Source organism: Oryx dammah, unplaced genomic scaffold (assembly GCF_014754425.2).
Source record: "Oryx dammah isolate SB20612 unplaced genomic scaffold, SCBI_Odam_1.1 HiC_scaffold_27, whole genome shotgun sequence".
NCBI lineage: Eukaryota > Metazoa > Chordata > Mammalia > Artiodactyla > Bovidae > Oryx > Oryx dammah.
Genome location: NW_024070211.1, coordinates 39,150,431 through 39,172,584, shown reverse-complemented (window position 1 = coordinate 39,172,584; position 22,154 = coordinate 39,150,431). Strand labels below are relative to the sequence as shown.

General features: G+C 36.6%; 1 protein-coding gene across 1 annotated transcript in view; it reads left to right on the top strand.

The window, feature by feature from the left end:
- The window catches only part of PIKFYVE (phosphoinositide kinase, FYVE-type zinc finger containing), an 83,071-nt gene extending 61,258 nt beyond the window's left edge, over window positions 1-21,813 (top strand). The window contains exons 29-42 of the mRNA XM_040228658.1: window positions 2,049-2,109; window positions 3,417-3,554; window positions 4,372-4,492; window positions 5,842-5,937; window positions 8,809-8,892; window positions 9,632-9,729; window positions 11,683-11,847; window positions 13,222-13,281; window positions 13,939-14,115; window positions 15,059-15,162; window positions 16,058-16,186; window positions 17,286-17,547; window positions 17,973-18,047; window positions 18,844-21,813. Of these exons, the coding sequence (XP_040084592.1) occupies window positions 2,049-2,109; window positions 3,417-3,554; window positions 4,372-4,492; window positions 5,842-5,937; window positions 8,809-8,892; window positions 9,632-9,729; window positions 11,683-11,847; window positions 13,222-13,281; window positions 13,939-14,115; window positions 15,059-15,162; window positions 16,058-16,186; window positions 17,286-17,547; window positions 17,973-18,047; window positions 18,844-18,959 (1,686 nt within the window). The 3' untranslated portion in view covers window positions 18,960-21,813. The remainder of the gene's footprint in view (window positions 1-2,048; window positions 2,110-3,416; window positions 3,555-4,371; window positions 4,493-5,841; window positions 5,938-8,808; window positions 8,893-9,631; window positions 9,730-11,682; window positions 11,848-13,221; window positions 13,282-13,938; window positions 14,116-15,058; window positions 15,163-16,057; window positions 16,187-17,285; window positions 17,548-17,972; window positions 18,048-18,843) is intronic.
- Window positions 21,814-22,154: the final 341 nt, after the last annotated feature.

The window sequence follows — 22,154 nt, the reverse complement described above, 5'->3', positions numbered from 1 at the left end:
TTAAGAGGCCACACCGGGTTAGTTCTATATGGTGATTTAATTAACCTATCCTAACTGTATTAGTTTTCTCTTGCTGTATTACACCTTACTCCAAACTTAGTGACCTAAAACATAAATCTGTTATCTCACAGTGTGTCAGGACTCTGGCAGAGTATATGGCTGGGTTCTTTGCTCGGTCTCACGGCTGAGATGAAGGTTTGGCCGAGGTGATTATCTGAGGCTCGGGATATTTTCCCAGGCTCATCTAGGTTGTTGACAGAGTTCAATTCTAGTGGTTATAGGACTGAGGTCCCCCTTTCATTGCTGGCATTTGACTAGAGGCAAATCTCAACTTCTCGTGGCTGCCTGATTCCTTGCATGTGGCCCATTTCATCTTCAAAGCCTACAGCAGTGGATTGAATCCTTCTCATGCTTCAGATCTCTTGAGTTCTTCTGTGTCTAACCTCTGGACACAGATTTAAAGGACACATGATTAGGTCAGGCCCACCTGCTTAATTTCCCTAGTTTAAGGCTGACTGATTTGTGATCTTACATACTTGGTAGAATCCCTTCACAGCCGTATCTGGATTCATGTTTGATTGAAGGTATGTGTGGTATGTGTGTGTATGTGTCTCACGAAATTCTGCCACTGTGCTAACCACGAACAGATGAATTAATGTCAGTATATTTTAAGGACTTAATATTCTGATAGCATGAGGACTTTTGAGAGAATGTTTCTTTTTGTACAAGTGTATAGTACTTACAACAGAGTATTTTCATGGGATGAGGGGTACAAGTGCCTTAGATCATTGTATTATTTAGGAACACTGTCACTGAATTCTACTTTCTGTCTCATAAATAACTGTGTAGGAATCACTTTTCCTTAAAGTTTGGGTGAGAGTAAGAATTATGAAGATGATTTATTAGTATTTTCAAGGAGTCTGGGACCGTTAATGGCTCTCACACACTGCTGGAGGCCTTTCTGTTTGCCTACTGATGAAACTGCAAAGCTAGTGCTGTAAGACATGAAATTGAAAATATAAAATCAGTTAATAGATGATTTTCTTTTTGAAAGATTGAAAGTTGATTTGAAAATCTGTAGCACTGCCTTTGTGTTTATATTCATTCATTTGATAAATACTTATTGAGTGCTTTTAGACACTGTTCTGAGTGCAGGGCTCTCAGGGTTCACAAACATGAACACGAAAGTTCACATTTGTGGATGGAGGCCATAGTTACCGTTCCTATTGGAACGTTTGTTTATGAGACTGACAATAAACAGGTGAACCAATGAACATTTAAAAAACAAGTGGAAACAAAGCTGTGAGGAAAAAATTAATGAGAAATGGAGAGTAATGCCAAGGGAGTTGGTGATGATGAGTTATTTTATATAGGATGACTAGGGCAGTCTCTGCTAGGGTGAGCAAATCAAAGGACATTGTAAGTAGCAGTGTAAGAAGTGACTTTTAATCACATTGTACACAGGGCTGACAGTCATTTAAATATATATTTTATCAATGGATTATGGGACTTGAGAAAGTCCAGTGGATAATAAAAGGTTGCTGGGCTTAATGGATAATCATAAGTAGTTCCTGGATATTTTAATGGGTCTGTGAGCTACCGTTTAGAACAGTATTCTCAAAATGTGGTTCAAGGACCCTGGAGGTCCTAGACCCTTTCAAGAGGTCTGAGAGATTTCCCGTTTTCAAGTGCATAACTCTGTGAGGCTAGATTATCTTTATAAGTTCAGTTATAATACAGCTCAACAGATTAAATGCAGAAGTCAGAGAGGAATTTAACTGCCTTCTATTAAAAGAAGACTTTAATGTCTTCTAGACATTGAAATATTTGTAAAAGTATAAAACAATGCCACTCTTTTACCAATTAAAAAAAATCTTTTTAATTAAAATGTGTTGTTTATAGTAATAGGTAATGGGTTTTTTATTATTTTTAAATGAATCAATATTAATAATTCTTAAGAGGTTGAAAGTGTAAGATTTACTTTGTTAAAATTTTTTTTAGTGTGATTTTAACATTTCCTTAAGAACAGAATATTTCCTTCTCTACAGATAAGTGCAGTAGATGCATCTCCACGGAATGCTTCTCCAGGACTTCCAAATGGAGAAAAAGGTTGGTCCTTGAGTCTGTTGATCACCTGTCTTTGAATTTAAAGACGTTTCTTAGTCTAGAAGTTGTTTTAAACACTAAATTTTGAGAATTTTTTCTGATGCAGTTGGTCAGAGACATTTTTTTCCTTGCTGTAAAGCATTTGTAAGCAGTCTCAGTTTAAGATTATTATAAAATACATTGCCTAAGTTAGGATAGAGAAATAGATGATCAATAGTGAAGTGAGTGAAAGTTGCTCAGTAGCGTCCGACTGTTTGCAACCCCATGGACTATACAGTCCATGGAATTCTCTAGGCCAGAATATTGGAGTGGGTAGCCTTTCCATTCTCCAGGGCTTGCCCAACCCAGGAATCAAACCCAGGTCTCCCTCATTGCAGGCAGATTCTTTACCAGCTAAGCTACCAGGGAAGCCAGATGATCATTAGAGAAGGCTGCTTTTTAGGGGAAGAACAGAAAGATAAAAGGAAACTGAATTTCTCTCTTAATTGTGTTACAGTTAAGTCCTTGGTTTCATAGAAAAAAAAATCGGACAAAGCTTAGTTGATATTTTTATATTGCTAAAATCTTTTCTAGACTTAAGCCTGTTTTTCCTCAATATTTCATTAAATAACTTGGTGCCACTCTAGGGAGTTGGAAGGGAAATTTACTTAGACTATCTTGGTAGAATAGAAACTCAACTTGGAATTCTTGGCATTTTTTTTTATTATAATTAAGTGAATTTCCCCCTTGAGAATAAACGTGATTTTTTTCCCCCTCAGTAGTATCATAATTTCATTCCTTATTAAATTGAATGAACAAAATGTTTAAGTAGGCATTGTGAAGTGAAAGTCGCTCAGTTGTGTCTGACTCTTTGTGACCCCATGGGGTAAAATAAAAACTTCATGAATTCTCCAAGCCAGAAGACTGGAGTAGGTAGCCGTTCCCTTCTCCAGGGGATCTTCCCAACCCAGGAATCAAACTGGGGTCTCCTGCATTGTAGGCAGATTCTTTACCAGCTGAGCTACTAGGGAAGCCCAGGCATTATGGTCTGGTGCAAAGAATACTGGAGTGGTACTAGACTTGGTTGCCAGTCATCCTGCTGTCACTAAGATCTGATTGTGGTCAAGTCATATAACCTGTCTGGATTTTTGTATCCATTTCTAAAATTTCTGAAATTCATTTGTGAAATGACCCATGTAACTTTATTTAAGAAGCGAAAATGTTTTGGTTTATGAAGTAGAAAAAGGTTTTGGCATTTTGAAAGCATTGTTATTAGGTAGAAACGGATATAATGTTTTAAAGTGACTCATTTGCACGGTGTTTTTCTTTAGAGGACCGCTTCTTGGCCACCCTGTCCAGTCAGAGCTCCACCAGTTCCCCCCATCTCCAGCTGCCTAATTCTCCTGAAGGCGTGCCTGAGCAGGCCATGGGAGGGCCCCCCGAACTCGATACTGCCAGCAGTTCTGAAGGTACAGGTCAAGTCACTGTTTCTGTACTTCGTCCAGTAGAGACGAACGCTCTGAGTGCTGGGGCACAATGCTTTCTTATCCCTTGGGATTTAAAATTTGTACTGTTGAAAATGCTCTTTTAGATGTAGCTTTTTACCATATCCCTTTTTCAGTTGCACTGCTTGACATGTGACTGTCTCAGTAACAAAATGCTATTCAGCTTTATCTACTTTCTGGGGGTATTATTAATATTTTCTTAAGTCTCATAAAGCACACGATTGTTCCCTTATAAGAAAGAAAGATAAAATTGCAACCGCTTCTCCAACAACAAACATTTGTTTCGCTGATAATAGATGTATGCCTTTTCCCTCTCTTGCCTTGGTTTCTGTTTAAGCGCCGACTACTTAATTATAGTGTAAACTTTAAATGTAACTTTTAAATTGCAATTAAGCTCAGATATAATAGCCACAGTGCTCATAACTGAGTTGAAGTGGCAATAGAAACAGCTGGGACTGAGTTCATGCATGGTTGGCCAGTAATTTCACCACAGCTGTTGCCTAGCCCCTTGAGGGTAAGAGGCTGTTGATTGCAGGATGATCCTCAACTTCAAACATGTTGAAATGTAACAAAAATAAGCCCCTTGGGGTCAGAGCTGTGTATGCTTCATGGTTGTTTCCTGTTAGATAGTCATTATTCCTAGATCAAAAATTTTACACTATAATTGGTAATTATGGTGTGCCCGTGTCTGTGTTCCAAAAAGGAAAAGAAATATAGTTGACACTTTATACTTTTACTCTTCCTGAATATTAATATATAAATAGAATATTTTTCATTCTAGATGTATTTGATGGACATTTGCTGGGATCTACAGACAGCCAGGTGAAGGAAAAATCAACCATGAAAGCCATCTTTGCAAATTTGCTTCCAGGAAATAGCTATAACCCTATTCCATTTCCTTTGTAAGTATTATATAAGCCAGTGGCTGTTGGGTGGTTTTATTTTCACTTCATTTTAAGGATTTCTCTATGGATATACTCTCCATATTTAAATATGTTTATTTAACTTTATATATGTATTTCTCAATCCAAAATTATCCTCCATTACCATAAAAGCGGTGTCTTTTTGTATAATGTACTTTGTGGAACATGTAGTCTTTATATATTAACAGTAGATAAGTAGATTAATAAAGAGTTGCTTATATATATATATATGTATATATATATACACACACACATACATTTTAAAAGATATACAGCTCCATTGAGGGCAGAAGGGGAAGGGGATGACAAAGGATGACATGGTTGGATAGCATCACTGACTCAATGGACTTGAGTTTGAGCAAACTCTGGGAGATAGTAAAGGACAGGGGAACCTGGAATGCTGCAGTTCATGGGGTCGCAAAGAGTCGAACATGACTTAGTGATTGAATAACAACAACAATTGATCTCATGATCATAAAAACATATTGCTGATTGTATATGAGGGTATTACTGACCTGGTGCTTAACTGGGACATGGTGTGTTTCTAACAGTGGTGATGAATTGCAATGGCCCATTGAAGTTTTTGTGTGATCTTGTGTGTACCAGGTCCTCTCACAGTGGGGGGAAATACAGGCTGAATGTGAGAGTTTTTCTTCCACTGGTTGACATGTCTGGCTATCAACTGATGATGCTTGCTCCAGTGAAACAGATATGTTAATACAGATTTTGTTCTCAATTGACTTCTGTATTTATTTATTCAGTTAATGTTTAAGTTGCAGCTTTAGTGCCTTAGAACGTAGAGAAAGATCAGTAAGGGAAACTCCTGCTCTCAGGAGCTCTTGTCTTGAGCTGTATGTTCTGTGGTGTAAATGTGTAAAAGGCCTCTGTTTTCTCTGATTCAGACTTGAATAGTTTATGTCATTTACTGCTGGACTAGTGGTACATTTCCACAATTTCCAAAAGACTTTTCTTTCAAACTTAAAGTAGAACAAAATCTCTTAAACTTCTGCTATTCATTGTTAAGTATTTTTTGAGATAAATATGACCCAACATCTTGCCAACGTGGAAAACTTTGTTTGATGATTCCAGGACCCTCTGATTTGAAAAACAGTTCTGATCATTTTCAGTTGCCTTTAAAAACTTTCTGTTGATCTGTTTTCCTTGACTGTTTGTTCAAGTTCTGCATACATTTTGGCTTAATTATGTTCATGTAATTGTGCATTATTTAGTTAACTTAAAATTGTCCTGAGATTTACTTGTAATTGTGCTAATGGGTTGTATATGTGATTTTCTGCTAATTTTGTTCTGATTTACATGTTTTTGAACAGCGATCCAGATAAACACTATTTAATGTATGAACATGAACGAGTGCCCATTGCAGTCTGTGAGAAGGAGCCCAGCTCCATCATTGCTTTTGCTCTCAGGTATTACTCATAGGGCTTTTTCACCTGTGTTTGTATTTTTATATTTTATGTGTATTTATTAATTAATTGCTGTATTGTTGAGCTCTGTTACATAGAGTAGAGCAAAATATAAGTAAATGTAAAGTAGTAAATATAAGTACAGAATATATATCCTTTGGGTGCCACAGTTTATTCTTTTTGTATCTGGTAATGTACTGTTTACCCAAGTATTAACAGGATGATTCTTAAGCAAGCTCCTAATAATTAAGTTAACTAGGCAAGTTACTTGCTAATTCTTATATCCTCTGTCCATTCTCTGTGTTATAATACGTGTCTATTGTATCCTTTCCTTTGGTTTATTTATTGATATAATACTTGGAACATATCTGCCTTTAATCCTCTGAATATCTTTTTTGTATTCTTCATTTATTTCCTTCCTGCTTCCCACACATAGAAGGTCAAGTTTCCCTAGAGTAATGCTGTTCCTATACCTTAACTCATTTACATGCTCATAATTATGTGTCTTAAAGAAGGACCCCTGTTTAGAAATTTTTATATATTGTGTCTAAAATAACAAAGCTTTTTAATCTTAATGATGTCTTGGCAGTGATAGTACCTAGTTTAAGTAGAATCTAGGATATCTAATAAAAAAAGTTTTTTTCCCTATTGAAAGATATTGAAATTAAAATTTTATTTTTAATATTGGTTACAAGTTGTCCACTTATTCAACAGATATTTGAATGTTGCAGTGTGTGGTATACTCGGTACTGGGTATAAGTGGTAAACAAGATAGATTTATAGATTTCAGCATTTATAGAGTTTAGAGTTACTAGTTGGATAATAAGGAGTTTTTTCCTTTAGAAGATTCCATATGATACATTTTTTTTATCATTGCCTTTTGATGTTCATGAAGTTTTTGCTTCTCCTTTTATTGGTTAGTCAACTGGAAAAGGTCAGTTTTCATTCCAGTCCCTAAGAAAGACAATCCCAAAGAATGCTCAAACTACTGCACAATTGTACTCATCTCACACGCTAGTAAAGTGATGCTTAAAATTCTCCAAGCCAGCCTTCAGCAATACGTGAACCGGGAACTCCAGATGTTTAAAAAAGGCAGAGGAACCAGAGATCAAATTGCCAACATCTGCTGGATCATCGAAAAAGCAAGAGAGTTCCAGAAAAACATCTGTTTCTGCTTTATAAACTATGCCAAAGCCTTTAACTGTGTGGATCACAGTAAGCTGTGGAAAATTCTGAAAGAGATGGAAATACAGACCACCTGACCTGCCTCTTGAGAAATCTGTATGCAGATCAGGAAGCAACAGTTAGAACTTGACATGGAACAACAGACTGGTTCTAAATCGGGAAAGGAGTATGTCAAAGCTGTATATTGTCACTCTGTTTATTTAACTTATATGCAGAATACATCATGAGAAACACTGGGCTGGAAGAAGCACAAGCTGGAATCAAGATTGCCAGGAGAAATATCAATAACCTCAGATATGCAGATGGCACTACCCTTATGGCAGAAAGTGAAGAAGAACTAAAAAGCCTCTTGATGAAAGTGAAAGAGGAGAGTGAAAAAGTTGGCTTAAAGCTCAGCATTCAGAAAACGAAGATCATGGCATCTGGCCCCATCACTTCATGGCAAATAGATGGGGAATCAGTGGAAACAGTGGCTGACATTAGTTATCTGGGCTCCAAAATCACTGCAGATGGTGATTGCAGCCATGAAATTAAAAGACCCTTACTCCTTGGAAAGAAAGTTATGACCAACCTAGACAGCATATTAAAAAGGAGAGACATTACTTTGCCAACAAAGATCCGTCTAGTCAAGGCTATGGTTTTTCCAGTGGTCATGTATGGATGTGAGAGTTGGACTGTAAAGAAAGTTGAGCGCAGAAGGAATTCATGGTTTTGACTTGTGGTGTTGGAGAAGACTCTTGAGAGTCCCTTGGACTGTAAGGAGATCCAACCAGTCCATCCTAAAGGAGACAGTCCTGGGTGTTCATTGGAAGGACTGATGCTGAAGCTAAAACTCCAATACTTTGGCCACCTCACGCGAAGAGCTGATTCATTGGAAAAGACCCTGATGCTAGGAGGGATTGGGGGCAGGAGGAGAAGGGGACGACAGAGGATGAGATGGTTGGATGGCATCACCGACTCAATGGACATGAGTTTGGGTGGACCCTGGGAGTTGGTGATGGACAGGGAGGCCTGGTGTGCTGCAGTTCATGGGGTCACAAAGAGTCGGACACGACTCTGAGTGACTGAACTGAACTGAACATGCTACATGAATAGATAAGAAAGGCATGAAAGTCAATGAAAAAAATGTGTTTTGTAGTATTAGGAAGCAAGTTTTCTAGTTGACATCTCCTTTTTCTAATATCTTGGAAAAATAATACATGCTCACATCTGATTTATCTAAATCGGGATTCCCAGGCTGCCAGTTGGATTTTGTTGGACAGTGCAACCAGAAAAATGTTTTTTTCTTAAAGTTCAATACTTTTAAGTTGAAAAGCACTCTCAAGTCCCTTTCCTCTCTATTACACTAAATGGTGAAGTTTCATGCTTTTCAATGAGCTGTTCAATCCCTGAAGGCATTTGATCTAAATGTTAGTATGGAGGCCTTCACAATCATTGTTTAGGATATTATGACTGTCTGGCATGTTGGATTATATTGTATTATTTTTTGGTGAACATATTAACTTTCTTCATGAAGTTTCTACTTGATAACTTTTGTTAGGTAACTCTAATGTATTTGTCCAAAGTACATTAGATATGGATGCTTATAATGTTTGTGTTTCTATAATGCAAAGCTTATTCTAAAGCATATGATTTACTATAAAAGAAGACCTTAATGTTTAACATATTTCAACCTGTTTTTATCTTAAGTTGTAAAGAATACCGAAATGCCTTAGAGGAATTGTCCAAAGCCACTCAGCGAAACAGTGCTGAAGAAGGGCTTCCAACAAACAGGTGATATGTGATTGAGGAAAATTTATTTTAATTGAACTATATCATTTTCTAGGTGTTCCTATTTCAGTTTTATTACAGCTTATTCTTGATGTAAAAGTTTCTAGAATATAAGCAGTGGGACTCATTTTTTAGCCAGTAATTGACAGAACAAAATTCAAGTATAGCAAAAGACCTTAAAAAGTCTACTAGGTTACAGTTTTCTTGTCATGGAAGTTCAAAGTGTATTGCATATTTACATTTTTAAGTTTTTAAGTACTCTTTGCTGCTTTCATTAAAAAAAATTAACTTCTGAAATTGGTAAACTACTGCCTAGCTTTGTACTTTAAATAATTTAAGAATTTTCCATAATGATTAAAGATCTTAACAGCTAAAAAACAAAGCAAACCCCTGCCAAACCAGCTCTTTTAAGTATTTTTGTTATTTTAGGTATTTGAGACAGAAATTGTCATAATTGTCACCATTGACTTATGGGTGCTATAATATAGCTCTGATAGACCTGAGAAAAATATTTTAAGACCCTATACTCTTATAGCTTTAACATTTTCTTTTTCTTAAAAGCCTAGTATACATTTCAAGACTTTTTCTTCCATGCGAACCTGTGTTTATATAAAATTATGAACCAGATTTCTGATATTGTAGGTGGGGTTAGGTGGAAAGTAGATTAATATAGGAATTAGAGTACTTGTTATTTTGTGTCTGAATCATATAAAACCAACTTTTCTTCTGTTTCTCATTTTAGTACTTTAGACAGCAGACCAAAGAGTAGCAGCCCAATTAGATTACCTGAGATCAGTGGAGGACAGACAAACCGTGCAGTAGAAGCAGAACCACAACCAAGTAAGATTACAAATGGAGAAGTACTTTTGTTTGTAATTGTGGTTTGAAGAAGAAAACACATTAGATAAGAAGTGCCATCTGGCAAGGATTTATTGTTTCTGATCTTTGAAATATAATATGGATGTAAAATTTTTATATCTCTTCTTTTGTGTATATTTTACTTTTCTTTGATTTTTAAGTTTTTGAGTTTGAAATGCCTAGAAGCGTTTCATGCAAAAAGAAGCAGGATCGGCCTTCTTGGTTAGAGCTTTCAGTTTAAAGCATGCAACATAAGAAATATAACATCAGTTTTTTTGTTTGTTTGTTTGTTTTTGCAGCATTGTTGACATTGTGAAAAGAACTTTTCATGTCTTATCTTCTTTAATTCCCACAATAACCCCATATTTGACATATCTCCATTTTTCAGAAAGTAAGTTAAGACTTAGATTAAGCACTTTGCTCAAGGTTACACAGGTAGTGGGGAGCAGAGATTTGAAGTTGTGTTTTTTTGACTTTGTCAGTTAGGAATATTCCCTACAAGTAACAGAAAACCCAGTTAGTGATGGACAGGGGAGCCTGGCATGCTCCAGTCCATGGGGTTGCAAAGAGTTGGACACAATTGAGTGACTGAACTGAACAGAAAACTCAAATCTACTGGGGCTTAAACCAAGGACAGTTTATTTTTGTAAAATAGCAACATCTGCAAATGGGCAGTTGCTGGCATTGGTTCAGCTGCTTGGCTTTGTCATGACAACATAGGGGTTAGTTTCTCTTTGATTTCTCTTAAATTTTACTCATGGTCAGAGATGTCCCACTCTAATGTCTGCATTTGAGGCAGAAGGAAGGGAGGTACAAGCTTCTGCTCTTCCCTTTCATTAGGAAATTCCCTTTCCTTTTCAGTCTCATTGGTTAGAACTGAGCCTCATGGCCACCCTTTCCTGCAAAGGAGACTGAGAAAGTGGTGAGCATCATTGTCCTGGCCAGTTTATACAAATCATGATTATTTTCCTGGGACTCTGCATGCTGCTGCCCTAAAGAAAATTGGAACTCTGTTAGCAAGGAGCAAGGTGGGATTGGATATTGAGGAGGCTGTGATAGTGTCTGCCACCCTAAGCACTTAATGATTGAGATTTGGTGTGGATTTTGTTAATGGTAAATGTACAAAGGGCTTCCCTGAAAGCTCAGTTGGTAAAGAATCTGCCTGCAATGCAGGAGACCCAGGTTCAATTCCTGGGTCAGGAAGATCCGCTGGAGAAAGGATAGGCTACCCACTCCAGTATTCTTGGGCTTTCCTTGTGGCTTAGCTGGTAAAGAATCCGCCTGCAATGCGGGAGACCTCGGTTAGATCCCTGGCTTGGGAAGATCCCTTGGAGGAGGGAAAGGCTATCCCCAAATTAGGATCATTAATGATATGATGAAGCTCAAAAGGAAGAATAAAAGTATAGAGCAAGCTTTAGTGATATTTTTGGTCATCCTGTACTACTTATTTTTGAAAAATGCTAAAACTCAAATTATATATTTTGCTGTGTTAAAATATGGAACACAGACGATATAAATATGTTACTTTTAACTTTGAATCCTCGTAGCTTGGAATACTGTTCTGTATTAGTTTAATGAGCTGTACTGTGATACTATAAGAACCTAGCCCTATCTTAAACTTGTTGCTTAAGATACTATGACAGCCTTGGAAAGAAATTTTTTAAAGTCTTTCTCTATATTTAATAATTTCTCACATTTTGATATGTAGCTATCTGAACATTGCTTTTCTTCTGTTTTTGAAAATAAGAGTGCTTGATTGCCCCCCTAAAGCCCCCATAAACCATATCGAATAATAATCTGTGCAAATAAATCTATCAGTGTTACTCTTATTTATTACTTTCATATAATGGTTACTGCTTACACAGGAATGAATTGAAAATTTTTATTTTTCTACGTGCAGTGACCTGTACTTAATATGTTACCTCTTATTTTTAGCCAAAAAGGCTTCTGGAATGTTGTCCTTCTTCCGAGGGACAGCAGGGAAAAGCCCTGACCTCTCTTCCCAGAAGAGAGAGACCTTACGTGGAGCAGATAGTGCTTACTACCAAGTGGGGCAGACGGGCAAGGAGGGGACGGAGAATCAAGGCATTGAGCCTCAAGGTGTGTTGAAGGAGACCAATGTGCTTGTTTTAGGCTTCAGTTTACTTACTTCAGTTGGTTATGTTTCTTACAGCTTTAAGTAGATGCTTCTACTGCAGAAATCAGGGCCTTCCCGCTCTTCTCACACCGTGGTGGGGTAGAGTGGGAAAAGCCTGGTGCTGGGAGAATCCAGCTAGTTTCACGTATCACTGTTCTCACTTACCGAGTGGAGGAATCAGAAATCCTTACTTGCTGTACCGATAAAGTGGAAAAGCAGTGTCTTCCAAGGTTCACTGAGGACTAAGTGACATTACACATCTGTCTCACTGTGTAGCTCACAGTATATGTTCAAATGAGGTCACCACATTGCCCTCCCAGACATCCCCTTTCTTCTCCAGTCTCTGTAAGGTGGGAGCTACTGATACCCAGCTTCATTTAGGTATTTAAAAAAATACACCTACCTGATGGTGTTTGAATACAGGGTTAGACCAGGAGTCAGATAACTAAGCTGACCTGTCTTTGTAAATAAAGTTGTGGTGGAACACAGACACATCCTTTCGTTTACTTACTGTCTGGCTGCTTTCCCATTATATTGGCAAATTGAGTAGTGGCAACTGAATAAAATACTTACCATCTGGCCCTTTAGAGGAGTAGTTTGGCAACCCCTGGATTACAGCATGAATTAGTAGTTTAAGAAATAGAAATTGCATGACACGTTTTTATTAATAATTAAGATCTGTGTTTAGTATTCTATAGGCTGTGATCCTTAGAAGGCATTGGTGCTTTGAAAAAAATAATTTTGAAATGGGAACCTTAGAGGATGACTTGTTCTTCTAGATGTTAAAATATATTACAACTTTACAGTAATTAGAGTTAAAATATATTACAACTCCACAATAATTGTCTGGCAATAAGTTTGCCAGACACATTAGTCAAATTAAAAAAAAAACAGCTCTGATGTAGATATTAGTATATTTTCTATAGTGAACATATATCTTAGTGTATGATAAAGAAAGCGTCTCAGAATATTGGGAAAGCATTACTTTATACACAGGGAAAACTGGTCATAAACTCTGGTAAAATAGCCACAGAAAGTCTTGATGTTAGAATTGAGTAAGTTTATTGCCATCATAGGGATTATTTAACTATAAGAAAAATTATTCTTCAATCTGAATTCTCTGATTTTTAATCTAAAAATTGATCTTTCAAAAGGTACATACATTTTTATTGTAATAATTTATAGTTAATTGTATACATGATCCTTGCTTGAGCATGGCTTGAGTAGGATAATACTAATTGACTTAGTTTTTAGTTTATATCAGGGAAAAAGAACACACAAAATAAACTGATAACTGCCTAAAACTTTGGCTTTACTAATGATGTTAAATCTTTTAGATGAAGTAGATGGAGGAGATACACAGAAGAAACAACTTACAAATCCTCATGTGGAGCTTCGTACGTATGAGATAAATTTCTGGTTTGGGGACCCAGGACTATAATTGAACAACTTCATTATTTGAAACTCCTAGCTTCACACTAGACAAATATCCTATCTCTTGAAATGAATACTAAGTCTTTGTGCTGATGAGCATTTGTTTCATCTAGATTTAGTTTATAAAGTATACATTATTTAATTTTAAAGGAAATCTATTTGTAAATTAATTTAAATATAATTTAATTTATAAGTTTTAATTTAATTAGATGTCTAAGGTTTAAATAATTTGTTCCTGTATAATTTAGAGCCACAGTACCTTACCAAGGCATCTAGAATTGTGTGTGCCTGTTTTGTTACCCAGGATAGTAACACAGTGAAATTTAAGATATAACCATACAATGATGAAAATGCAGTCACCAGCATAAAATTAGAACCGAGTCTTGTTTTGTTTGTTTTTTTTTTCTATAAATATGTAAGGGTGGTCCTAAGGTACTCTCTTAATCCTTCCTTAAGATAACACAATAGTGATAAACAGGAATGTAGTAGACTTAACATGAAAAATACTATCATGGAGAAAATTAAATGCTTGCATTTGGTGTGGGGGTGGAGAGTGGGCAAGAAGGAAAAGATATTTCTGATTCAGAAGAGCTTTTTTCTAAAAACATTTCTGTTTATAGAATTTTCGGATGCCAATGCCAAGTTTTATTGTCGGCTCTACTATGCGGGAGAGTTTCATAAGATGCGAGAAGTGATTCTGGGCAGCAGCGAAGAAGATTTTATTCGTTCCCTTTCTCACTCTTCTCCGTGGCAGGCCCGAGGAGGCAAATCAGGAGCTGCCTTTTACGCTACTGAAGGTAGGCCTTTTTGCTGTTGTTGTTTAGTTGCTCAGTTGTGTCTGACTGTTTGCGACCCCATGGACTTAGCCTGCCAGGCTCCTCTCTCCATGCAAGAATACTGGAGGCAAGAATTTCTCCAGGCAAGAATACTGGAGTGAGTTGCCATTTCCTTCTCCAAGGCCTTTTTGATCATTTGATAATTAAGCAGCATCCATCTTTTTTCCCTCGGATAATTTATGAATCCCTTGAACTGAGGTAATGTGATGTGTCATTTAGCAAACATGTTTTTCTTTTTATGCTTGAGAGGATGAAAGAAGAACATTGAAAAAATACATGGTGTACAGTGTATAATGAAAGACAAGTATTGATCAAACCCCTATTAAATTCTTTCTAGTCCCAAGTTTTCCACATGTAAATAGTAACAGAACTTCTAGAAAACTCACAAGGTACCTCAGAGCTGATGGGAGAAAGACAAAAATTGAAACATTTGACTTGAAAACTGGAAGGCCAAGTTCTTAACCTGCAGAAGTTTACAGCAGATTTTGACCATTTGTACTACATGTTTGAGTTCTCCGTACTCACTGAAAATGCAGTTAATTGAGAAAATGCATCAGGAAAGATGTGCTTGATAGGCACTTTCATAACTGTTAGTTCCTGGATTGCTAACAAAGGAGTTTGTAACATTTTACTTGGTAGTTTTAAAAAGTACATCATCTAGCTATGACTTCAAGTGTGCAACTGTCAAATGTAGAGTTTTCTTGACTATATAAATTCTCAAAAGCCCTTCCAAACCTTCAACTTGAGAACTATATTCTGATCAAAATCTTCTCAGTGTTATCATGTTAAAAATATCCCTTCAAAATATGAAGAGAGCAAGTCATTTAGGAGTCTTAGAATGATTTATTTTAGATTACCTCAGTAAATATTGCAACTGAATAAACGTGAAATTTTTGCCTCTTAGATGACAGATTCATTTTGAAGCAAATGCCTCGTCTGGAAGTCCAGTCTTTCCTTGACTTCGCACCACACTACTTCAATTACATTACAAATGCCGTTCAGCAAAAGGTAGAAACCTAAACCCTGATCTGTAACTAGAGTTTACTGATCCATTTCACCTCCTGAAAGTCCTAAGGGCAGTTTTCTCTATGGTAGTAAGTGAACAGAATTGTGCTTTTGAGGTGTGGCGGAAAGCTGTGTGTGTGTGCGTGTACGTGTGTCTGTGTGTGCGTGTCTGTGTGTGTGTGTGTGTCTGTGTGTGTGTCTGTGTGTGTGTGTGGCGGAAAGCTGTGTGTGTGTGTGTGTGTGTGTCTGTGGCGGAAAGCAGTGTGTGTGTGTGTGTGTAGTTTGCCCACTTGTCATTAAACAGAGACCCTTCCAGTGAGAATATGAAGGAGTCATGTAGATTTTTTTTCCATTTATTGGTTTGTTGCCTTTTATTGGAAAAATTATGTCATAATAAAATTCGTGAATTTTAGAAATTGTGAAGGATTATCCCTTGGGAGAATATTAAAGTTTATTGGCATTGCTGCTTTACTTGCTTCATAGATTCAGAATATCTTTTAAGGTCTCCTGACTCATATTAATAGAAAATCATGTCTGGATAATACATGAATAATCCAGATATTGATATTAAATTATAAATAATCCTTTTTAAAAATATAGTTGACTTACACTATTGTTATTAGTTTCAGGTATACAAAATAATGATTTAGTATTTGCAGATTATACTTCATTATGATTTATTATATGATAATGGCTGTAATTCCCTATGTGTTAATATATGACATAGCCTTACTGCTTTTCTGTTTGTTACAGAGTAGTTTGTTATTCTCATAGAAAAAATTTGTCCCTCCACCATTCCTTCTCTGCGTTGGCAGCCACAGGCTTGTTTTATATTTCTTAAGTCTGTTTCTGTTTTGCATGTACATTCATTTGTATCTATTTACTCTTGCTGAATTAGAGACCTACTGCATTGGCCAAGATTCTTGGAGTTTACAGAATTGGTTATAAGAATTCTCAGAACAACACTGAGAAGAAGCTAGATCTCCTTGTCATGGAAAATCTTTTCTATGGGAGAAAGATGGCACAGGTAAGGATAATGAACCACGCAAACTATTTAGCTGCTGGATCCCTTCATTCTTCTGGTTCCTGAACATGATGATTAGAGAATAACATGGTATTTGATAGTAAATATTAAACTTTGGTTACTGGGTCAGCTTTAACTTTTGAGTTACTGAAAGAATAAAGAGGAATATGGTGGTCTGGTCCTAAAATTTAACATAACCAATATCCTAGAAACACAGAATTACAGAGTAAGAAGGCAGATCCAATGGGTCTGGCCATTTTAAAGATGAAGAAACTGAGGCTCAGAGGAATTGAGGACTTTATCAAGGTCTCACAGCTCTTCCTAGAATTCAAGTTGGTCTAGATTCTAGAACAGTGCTCTTCAATATGCTGGTCTTTGAACTGTTTCCAGTCTGTGGAGCTAGGAGCTTGTACGAGAATGTAATTTTTTTTTTTTAGAATGTAATTTAATGTACTGCTTTCTTCATTGAGAAAGTCTTGTGTAGCAAAAGCAGCTGCTGAACTAAACTGTAGGTTTAATGATGTAATCCGTTTACATTCTGGCATCAGCTTCTCTTTCATCTTGAGTCAGGAGCAACTGACTAGCAGTGGTCTGTAGAATACGCCTCAGGTTCCACCTGTCTAGTTCCCAAGTCCCCTGACTAGCATTGCTTTTCCTACTGTCTAGAAATTCCTAGAAATACTGTTGCTTCTGTATTGTCCTTTATAATTTCACAGTTTTGATATCAAAACTTGAAATTTCCTAAGACTTTGTTTACGTCTGTTTTTCAAACTGCTTTATGAATCAGCAATATATTTTTGGAGTTACTTGTTAATGTTTTTTATAGTTGATTAAATGGGTCAGTATATTTCTGACATATTTGAATATTTGGGAACCTCGTTATTAGTTTCATATGATACAATTATATCGCCATGTGCTTTTTGTATTATACAATGACAATGTATGCATTCAGTGACTTACATAAGTTATAAATTTTAAAGTTAAATATTAAAGTGTTTAAGGATAGTGGCTACAAGGAAGCTGTCTGCCTTTTAAATTTAATTATATTAATTAACCATTTGTAGCAACTCACATAAATGACAGAGAATTTTCTTTCTGCTAGGTTTTTGACTTGAAGGGTTCACTTAGGAATCGAAATGTAAAAACCGATACCGGGAAAGAGAGCTGTGATGTCGTTCTTCTGGATGAAAATCTCTTAAAGATGGTTCGAGACAACCCTCTGTATATCCGTTCTCATTCCAAAGCTGTGCTGAGAGCCTCGATCCGGAGCGACTCCCACTTCCTTTCTAGCCACCTCATTATAGACTATTCTTTGCTAGTTGGGCGAGACGATACCAGCAATGAGCTAGTAGTTGGAATTATAGGTAGGTCAATGAGCATGTCTTATGTGCAGTTCATGATTGAAGCCAGAGTAATCTTTGAAGACTATACAGAACCTGGTGTAGTAATAGCTTATTGAATGTTTTCACAAACTCATTTGAAATTTTAAAAATAATAGTTTTTCTGTTCTAGTACTTTTATTCATATTTCTCATTTCCATTTTCATTACCAAAAAATATATGTATTCAGGAATTTACTTAAGATGAAGGCCTGTGAGGTTGTTATGAGGTTTGGAAGAATTAATATGGTAAAAAACCCTTAGGACAGCCCTTGGCATATTGTCTGCACCTGCAATATTGCCAGCACTCAGTGTTAACTAATGTAGAAGTAATAGCAGTGGTAATTGTGATTGTTATCTGCTTATATTTATTAAGAGAGCTTTTACTGCTAATCTCACCCCCTGCAACAGATTATATCCGAACATTTACCTGGGACAAAAAGCTTGAGATGGTTGTAAAATCAACAGGAATTTTAGGAGGACAAGGTGAGCAGAATTTTTGTTCTGTTTACTCTTTAAACTGTTCTCATTATCTTCCTCATCAGTTAACATATAACAAATGGATACTTCAGAAAAAATTATAAAACATAACTGGTTATCTTTGACTTTATCATCATTTCCAAAATGATCAGATAATAAAAGGAATTGTTTAAATGGGGAAATATGGGATCTTAAATATGTGTTAAGATGCGGTACCTGCTGCATGCTGAGTTATGTCCGACTCTTTGTGACCCCTTGGACTGTAGCCTGCCAGGCTCCTCTGTCCATGGAATTCTCCAGGCAAGAATACTGGAGTTATCATTTCCTACTTCAGGGGATCTTTCCGACCCAGGGATCGAATCCACCTCTTGTGCCTCCTGCTTTGGCAGGTGGACTCTACCACTGCATCATCTGGGAAACTCTGTTAAGAAACCAGAGGTTCTCAAAATGAAAAGTTAAAGGAAAGAAAGGCCAGAGTTCCTGAACAGGAGGTTGTCCTGATTTAACGCTTGAAGTACTTCAAGTTCTCTGACCACTGAGAGCAACAGGTTGCTTTCAGACATTTCTCATTACTAGGCAAGAGCGTCTTTTAAAAGAAAAAAGTCCTACCAAGAAGGACCTGTCCCTTGTCATGTTGCACAGTGAGCGCCCTCCCTTTTTTCTGAGCCCATCATAGTGTGTGTGTTTACAGGACATGGCATTTTATGTTCGTTTACATGAAAGAACATAGCTGTCGAAGTCAGTGGTCTGGTCAGTTATGTAACAGCTTCCTTTTTTTCTCTTTACCCTTTTGTAATCCTAGGTAAAATGCCAACTGTGGTCTCTCCAGAGTTGTACAGGACTAGATTCTGTGAAGCCATGGACAAATATTTCCTGATGGTGCCAGACCACTGGACAGGCTTGGGTCTGAACTGCTGAAATGAAGCACATACTCTGAAACGGACCAGGAGGAAAAGGGGGCTTGGAACCAAAGGACCACAAGTCAGCTACATGTTCTGTTTCTTTGTCACATTCGCCACAGTGTGCAAAGGCCTTTCAGTTCTGAGGTTGGGTAGGCCATCTGTAGCTGAAGGGTTGAAACTCCATGGATTTGCACTTTGGCTTTTGATGCCTACAAGTTAGCTAACCGTGGGCTGGGAAATTGCGCAAGTATTTTGTTCACATAAGCTGAAATCTAGATTTCATTTCAAAGGTCTGAGAACAAATGTATGGTTGGAGATGAGATTGGTTGAACAATGGGTTGTCATGTTTGCTGACAACGCCCTTAAGCAAACAGTGTCTCATAGATTGTGACTCTCCTGGCCTCACATTGGATACATTCTTTATCTGGAAAGGATTGGTAGAGCTGGTGAATTTTTCTTGTGTTTCTTATGTAACAATTTAATGTTTGCCTGTTATCAGAATTTCTGAAACTTTAAAACAATTCTGAATTATTCTATCAAGGGCCAGTTAAAGAGATGGATGCAAGCTGTTCTTGTTCTGCTGAGGAATTTGACTTAAATTGGGAATCCTGTTGTGTTCTGTATCTTGCCCTGTTTTCAAGTATGTTTGATATTTTTCAAGTTCTATCACTTCTTGTCTGTGGGTAACAGGAGGCCACAGCCATTAACTTCAGGCCTTTTTCTGGAGCTGTTTTTTAAGCCTGTTTACAACTTTTGTGCAAATAATACGCAGAACTGCACTTGTCTGCACATGCTCATAGTTTAGGTTTTTCTCCCACTTTCAGGGAGATATTACTAAATGAGTCTAAAATGACTAAATCCCCAAAGGGATAATTATTAATGGAAGATTATTTTTAATCTAAAAAGAAAAATTAGGCCTGATCCAAGAAATTGGGTGAGGGAAGCACTCGCCTGTTCTTTGTAGAGGTAAAGGACCTGCAGTGTATTACTGTATACTATAGGTGTAACTAGTGATTTATGTAGCATCTATAAAATTACAATGTTTCCCATATGGACATCCTTGTCCTCTAACTTTGTGTATGAATTTCTAGGCCAGTTCTGACTGTTGAGAAATGTTAAGAAATAAGGTATTTTTAGTAAGAAACTCCTTGTTTAATAGTTTTTGTTTGTCTAAAAAGTGATGAGAAGTACTAAACTATGGCTAACAACATAACCCCAGATACTTTCTCTCAGCTTCTTCCCATAATAAGGCCAATTTGGGGATTTATAACATTTTAAGGTTTCCACTCCTTCAGGCTTCCCATAGTAGCATGTTTCTTCTGCAACTTCCACATAATAAGAAAAAATCTGGATACATTCCAGTTACAGAGACTTAAGTTTATGAAATAGGAACATTATTGAAAGTTTACTTGAGAAAATGAAAGCATTAGTTCGGTGTTTGGTGCTTATTAGAGACATGGTTTGCACTAGAAACAAGCTGACCAAGGACCTCCGACTGATCTGATGACAGGCTTTTTTTTTTTTTTAAACATACGGTGTGCCTTTTGAACAATACAAAGCCCTGATGTTGGTTTTGATGTCAAAGACCAGTCCAGGACTGGAAGATGTGGAGATATTCACTCCTCTTATGTCCAGGAACAATGGATACTGCATCTCATTTCTAGTGTAAACATGTCTTGCGGTCTCTGTTTATTTTTTTGTGTCAGGATACTTAGGGTTGTTTACCCTATCCGTTGCTCACACCTCTAGTCAGGAACACTTCCAGGAGCAGGTGTCTTCCCCCAGATGCAATCAGATTGTTTCTCTGTTTTGGTCTCAATACCATATGTACAGCTTGAATGCTCCATTGGAATAGGTCTTGACAATAATGTGTCTTCTTGATTTTGGTTTCCTTGCCCATGACTTGAAGAACCAATTATTATTATTATTTTTTTTAAGTACTGCTGTTGCTTAGGTATTTTTGTGGCTAAAAAAATTCCAATGTAGTGTAATCTGAAGCAATACTTGTTTTCTTGCAAGGGTGATCTGTCCATTTAAAACTGTCTTAATGAAGGGAAAATATAAAACTTAATTTGTCATGAGTGGTATAACTGTATACCTGGCCTCCTGCTGCTCTTATTTAGGCCACTACCAGATATATAAGGCTGTATACTCAGTGTTAGGCTCTGAGTGACTGTTTACCTCTGTTGAATTCCCCACTGAGGCCTGGAGAACCTTGATGATGAAAAATTAAGAATGAGGAAGGAATCTTAATACTTTCCTCTGTAGCATAAAAAACACATTCTGAGAATAGTTGATAGTAGCACAAGAAAGCTATGTAAACATGTTGCATTGTATAAAAATCTTATCTACAGATATAAACTGTTTTAATGCCATCAGAACTAAAAATATAAAGGATTTCCTTTTCCTTTTTTTCTTTTTTACCCAAGCCTGAGAAAAACAAGGGGAATAAACTGTTGGAAGCCCTTTTGTAGTCTATTGAATGTTTTAAGTTTATAGATACTCAAATTTTCATACAGAATGTTCTACTTATAATTGTTCCCTTGATTCAGCAAGTGAGTGGTTTTCTAGCTTTGGCTTTTATTTGGTATTGTAAATAGTAGGGTTGTATTGGTTTTTGTGGCATTAGCTTCTCCTTGGCTTTTTACCCATTAATGGTGGACTTACATAAAACTGCTGAGGAAAGTTATCTACCTATAGAAAGTTTGCTTTAGCTAGCAGAGTACAAACCCTTGTGAATGAGCCTGGTGATAAAACAGACTAGGCCATTCATTATTCCTCAAGTGTTAACATACTGACTTAAGCAGTATTCAAACCATTTAGTGCAATGCCTTTTTTGTTTGTTTTTGTAACACGGGTGCAGTTGTATTATAGAAAAATAAAAATTACAATCATGAGCAGTTTTATTAATGCTGCTATGCTGGTTTTGTAAAAGAAAAATGTACATTATGTCTTTGACAGGTTTAATTTTAATGAGAGAAATGACATTGTAAATCAGAATAGCCTCTTTTAATTTAATATGAAAAATCCAATTAACAATATTGAAAATACTTAGTGTATTATATTGTATATATTTCTCTACTTTGGTTCCGGCTGTTTTATATGATTGACATGTTATTTAAGAAATAAAACTGCCTTGATCTTTTGGAAACTTAACACTGTAAAAAGAGGACTTACAATAAACTGAGAATCAATTTCACTTTGTTTTGAA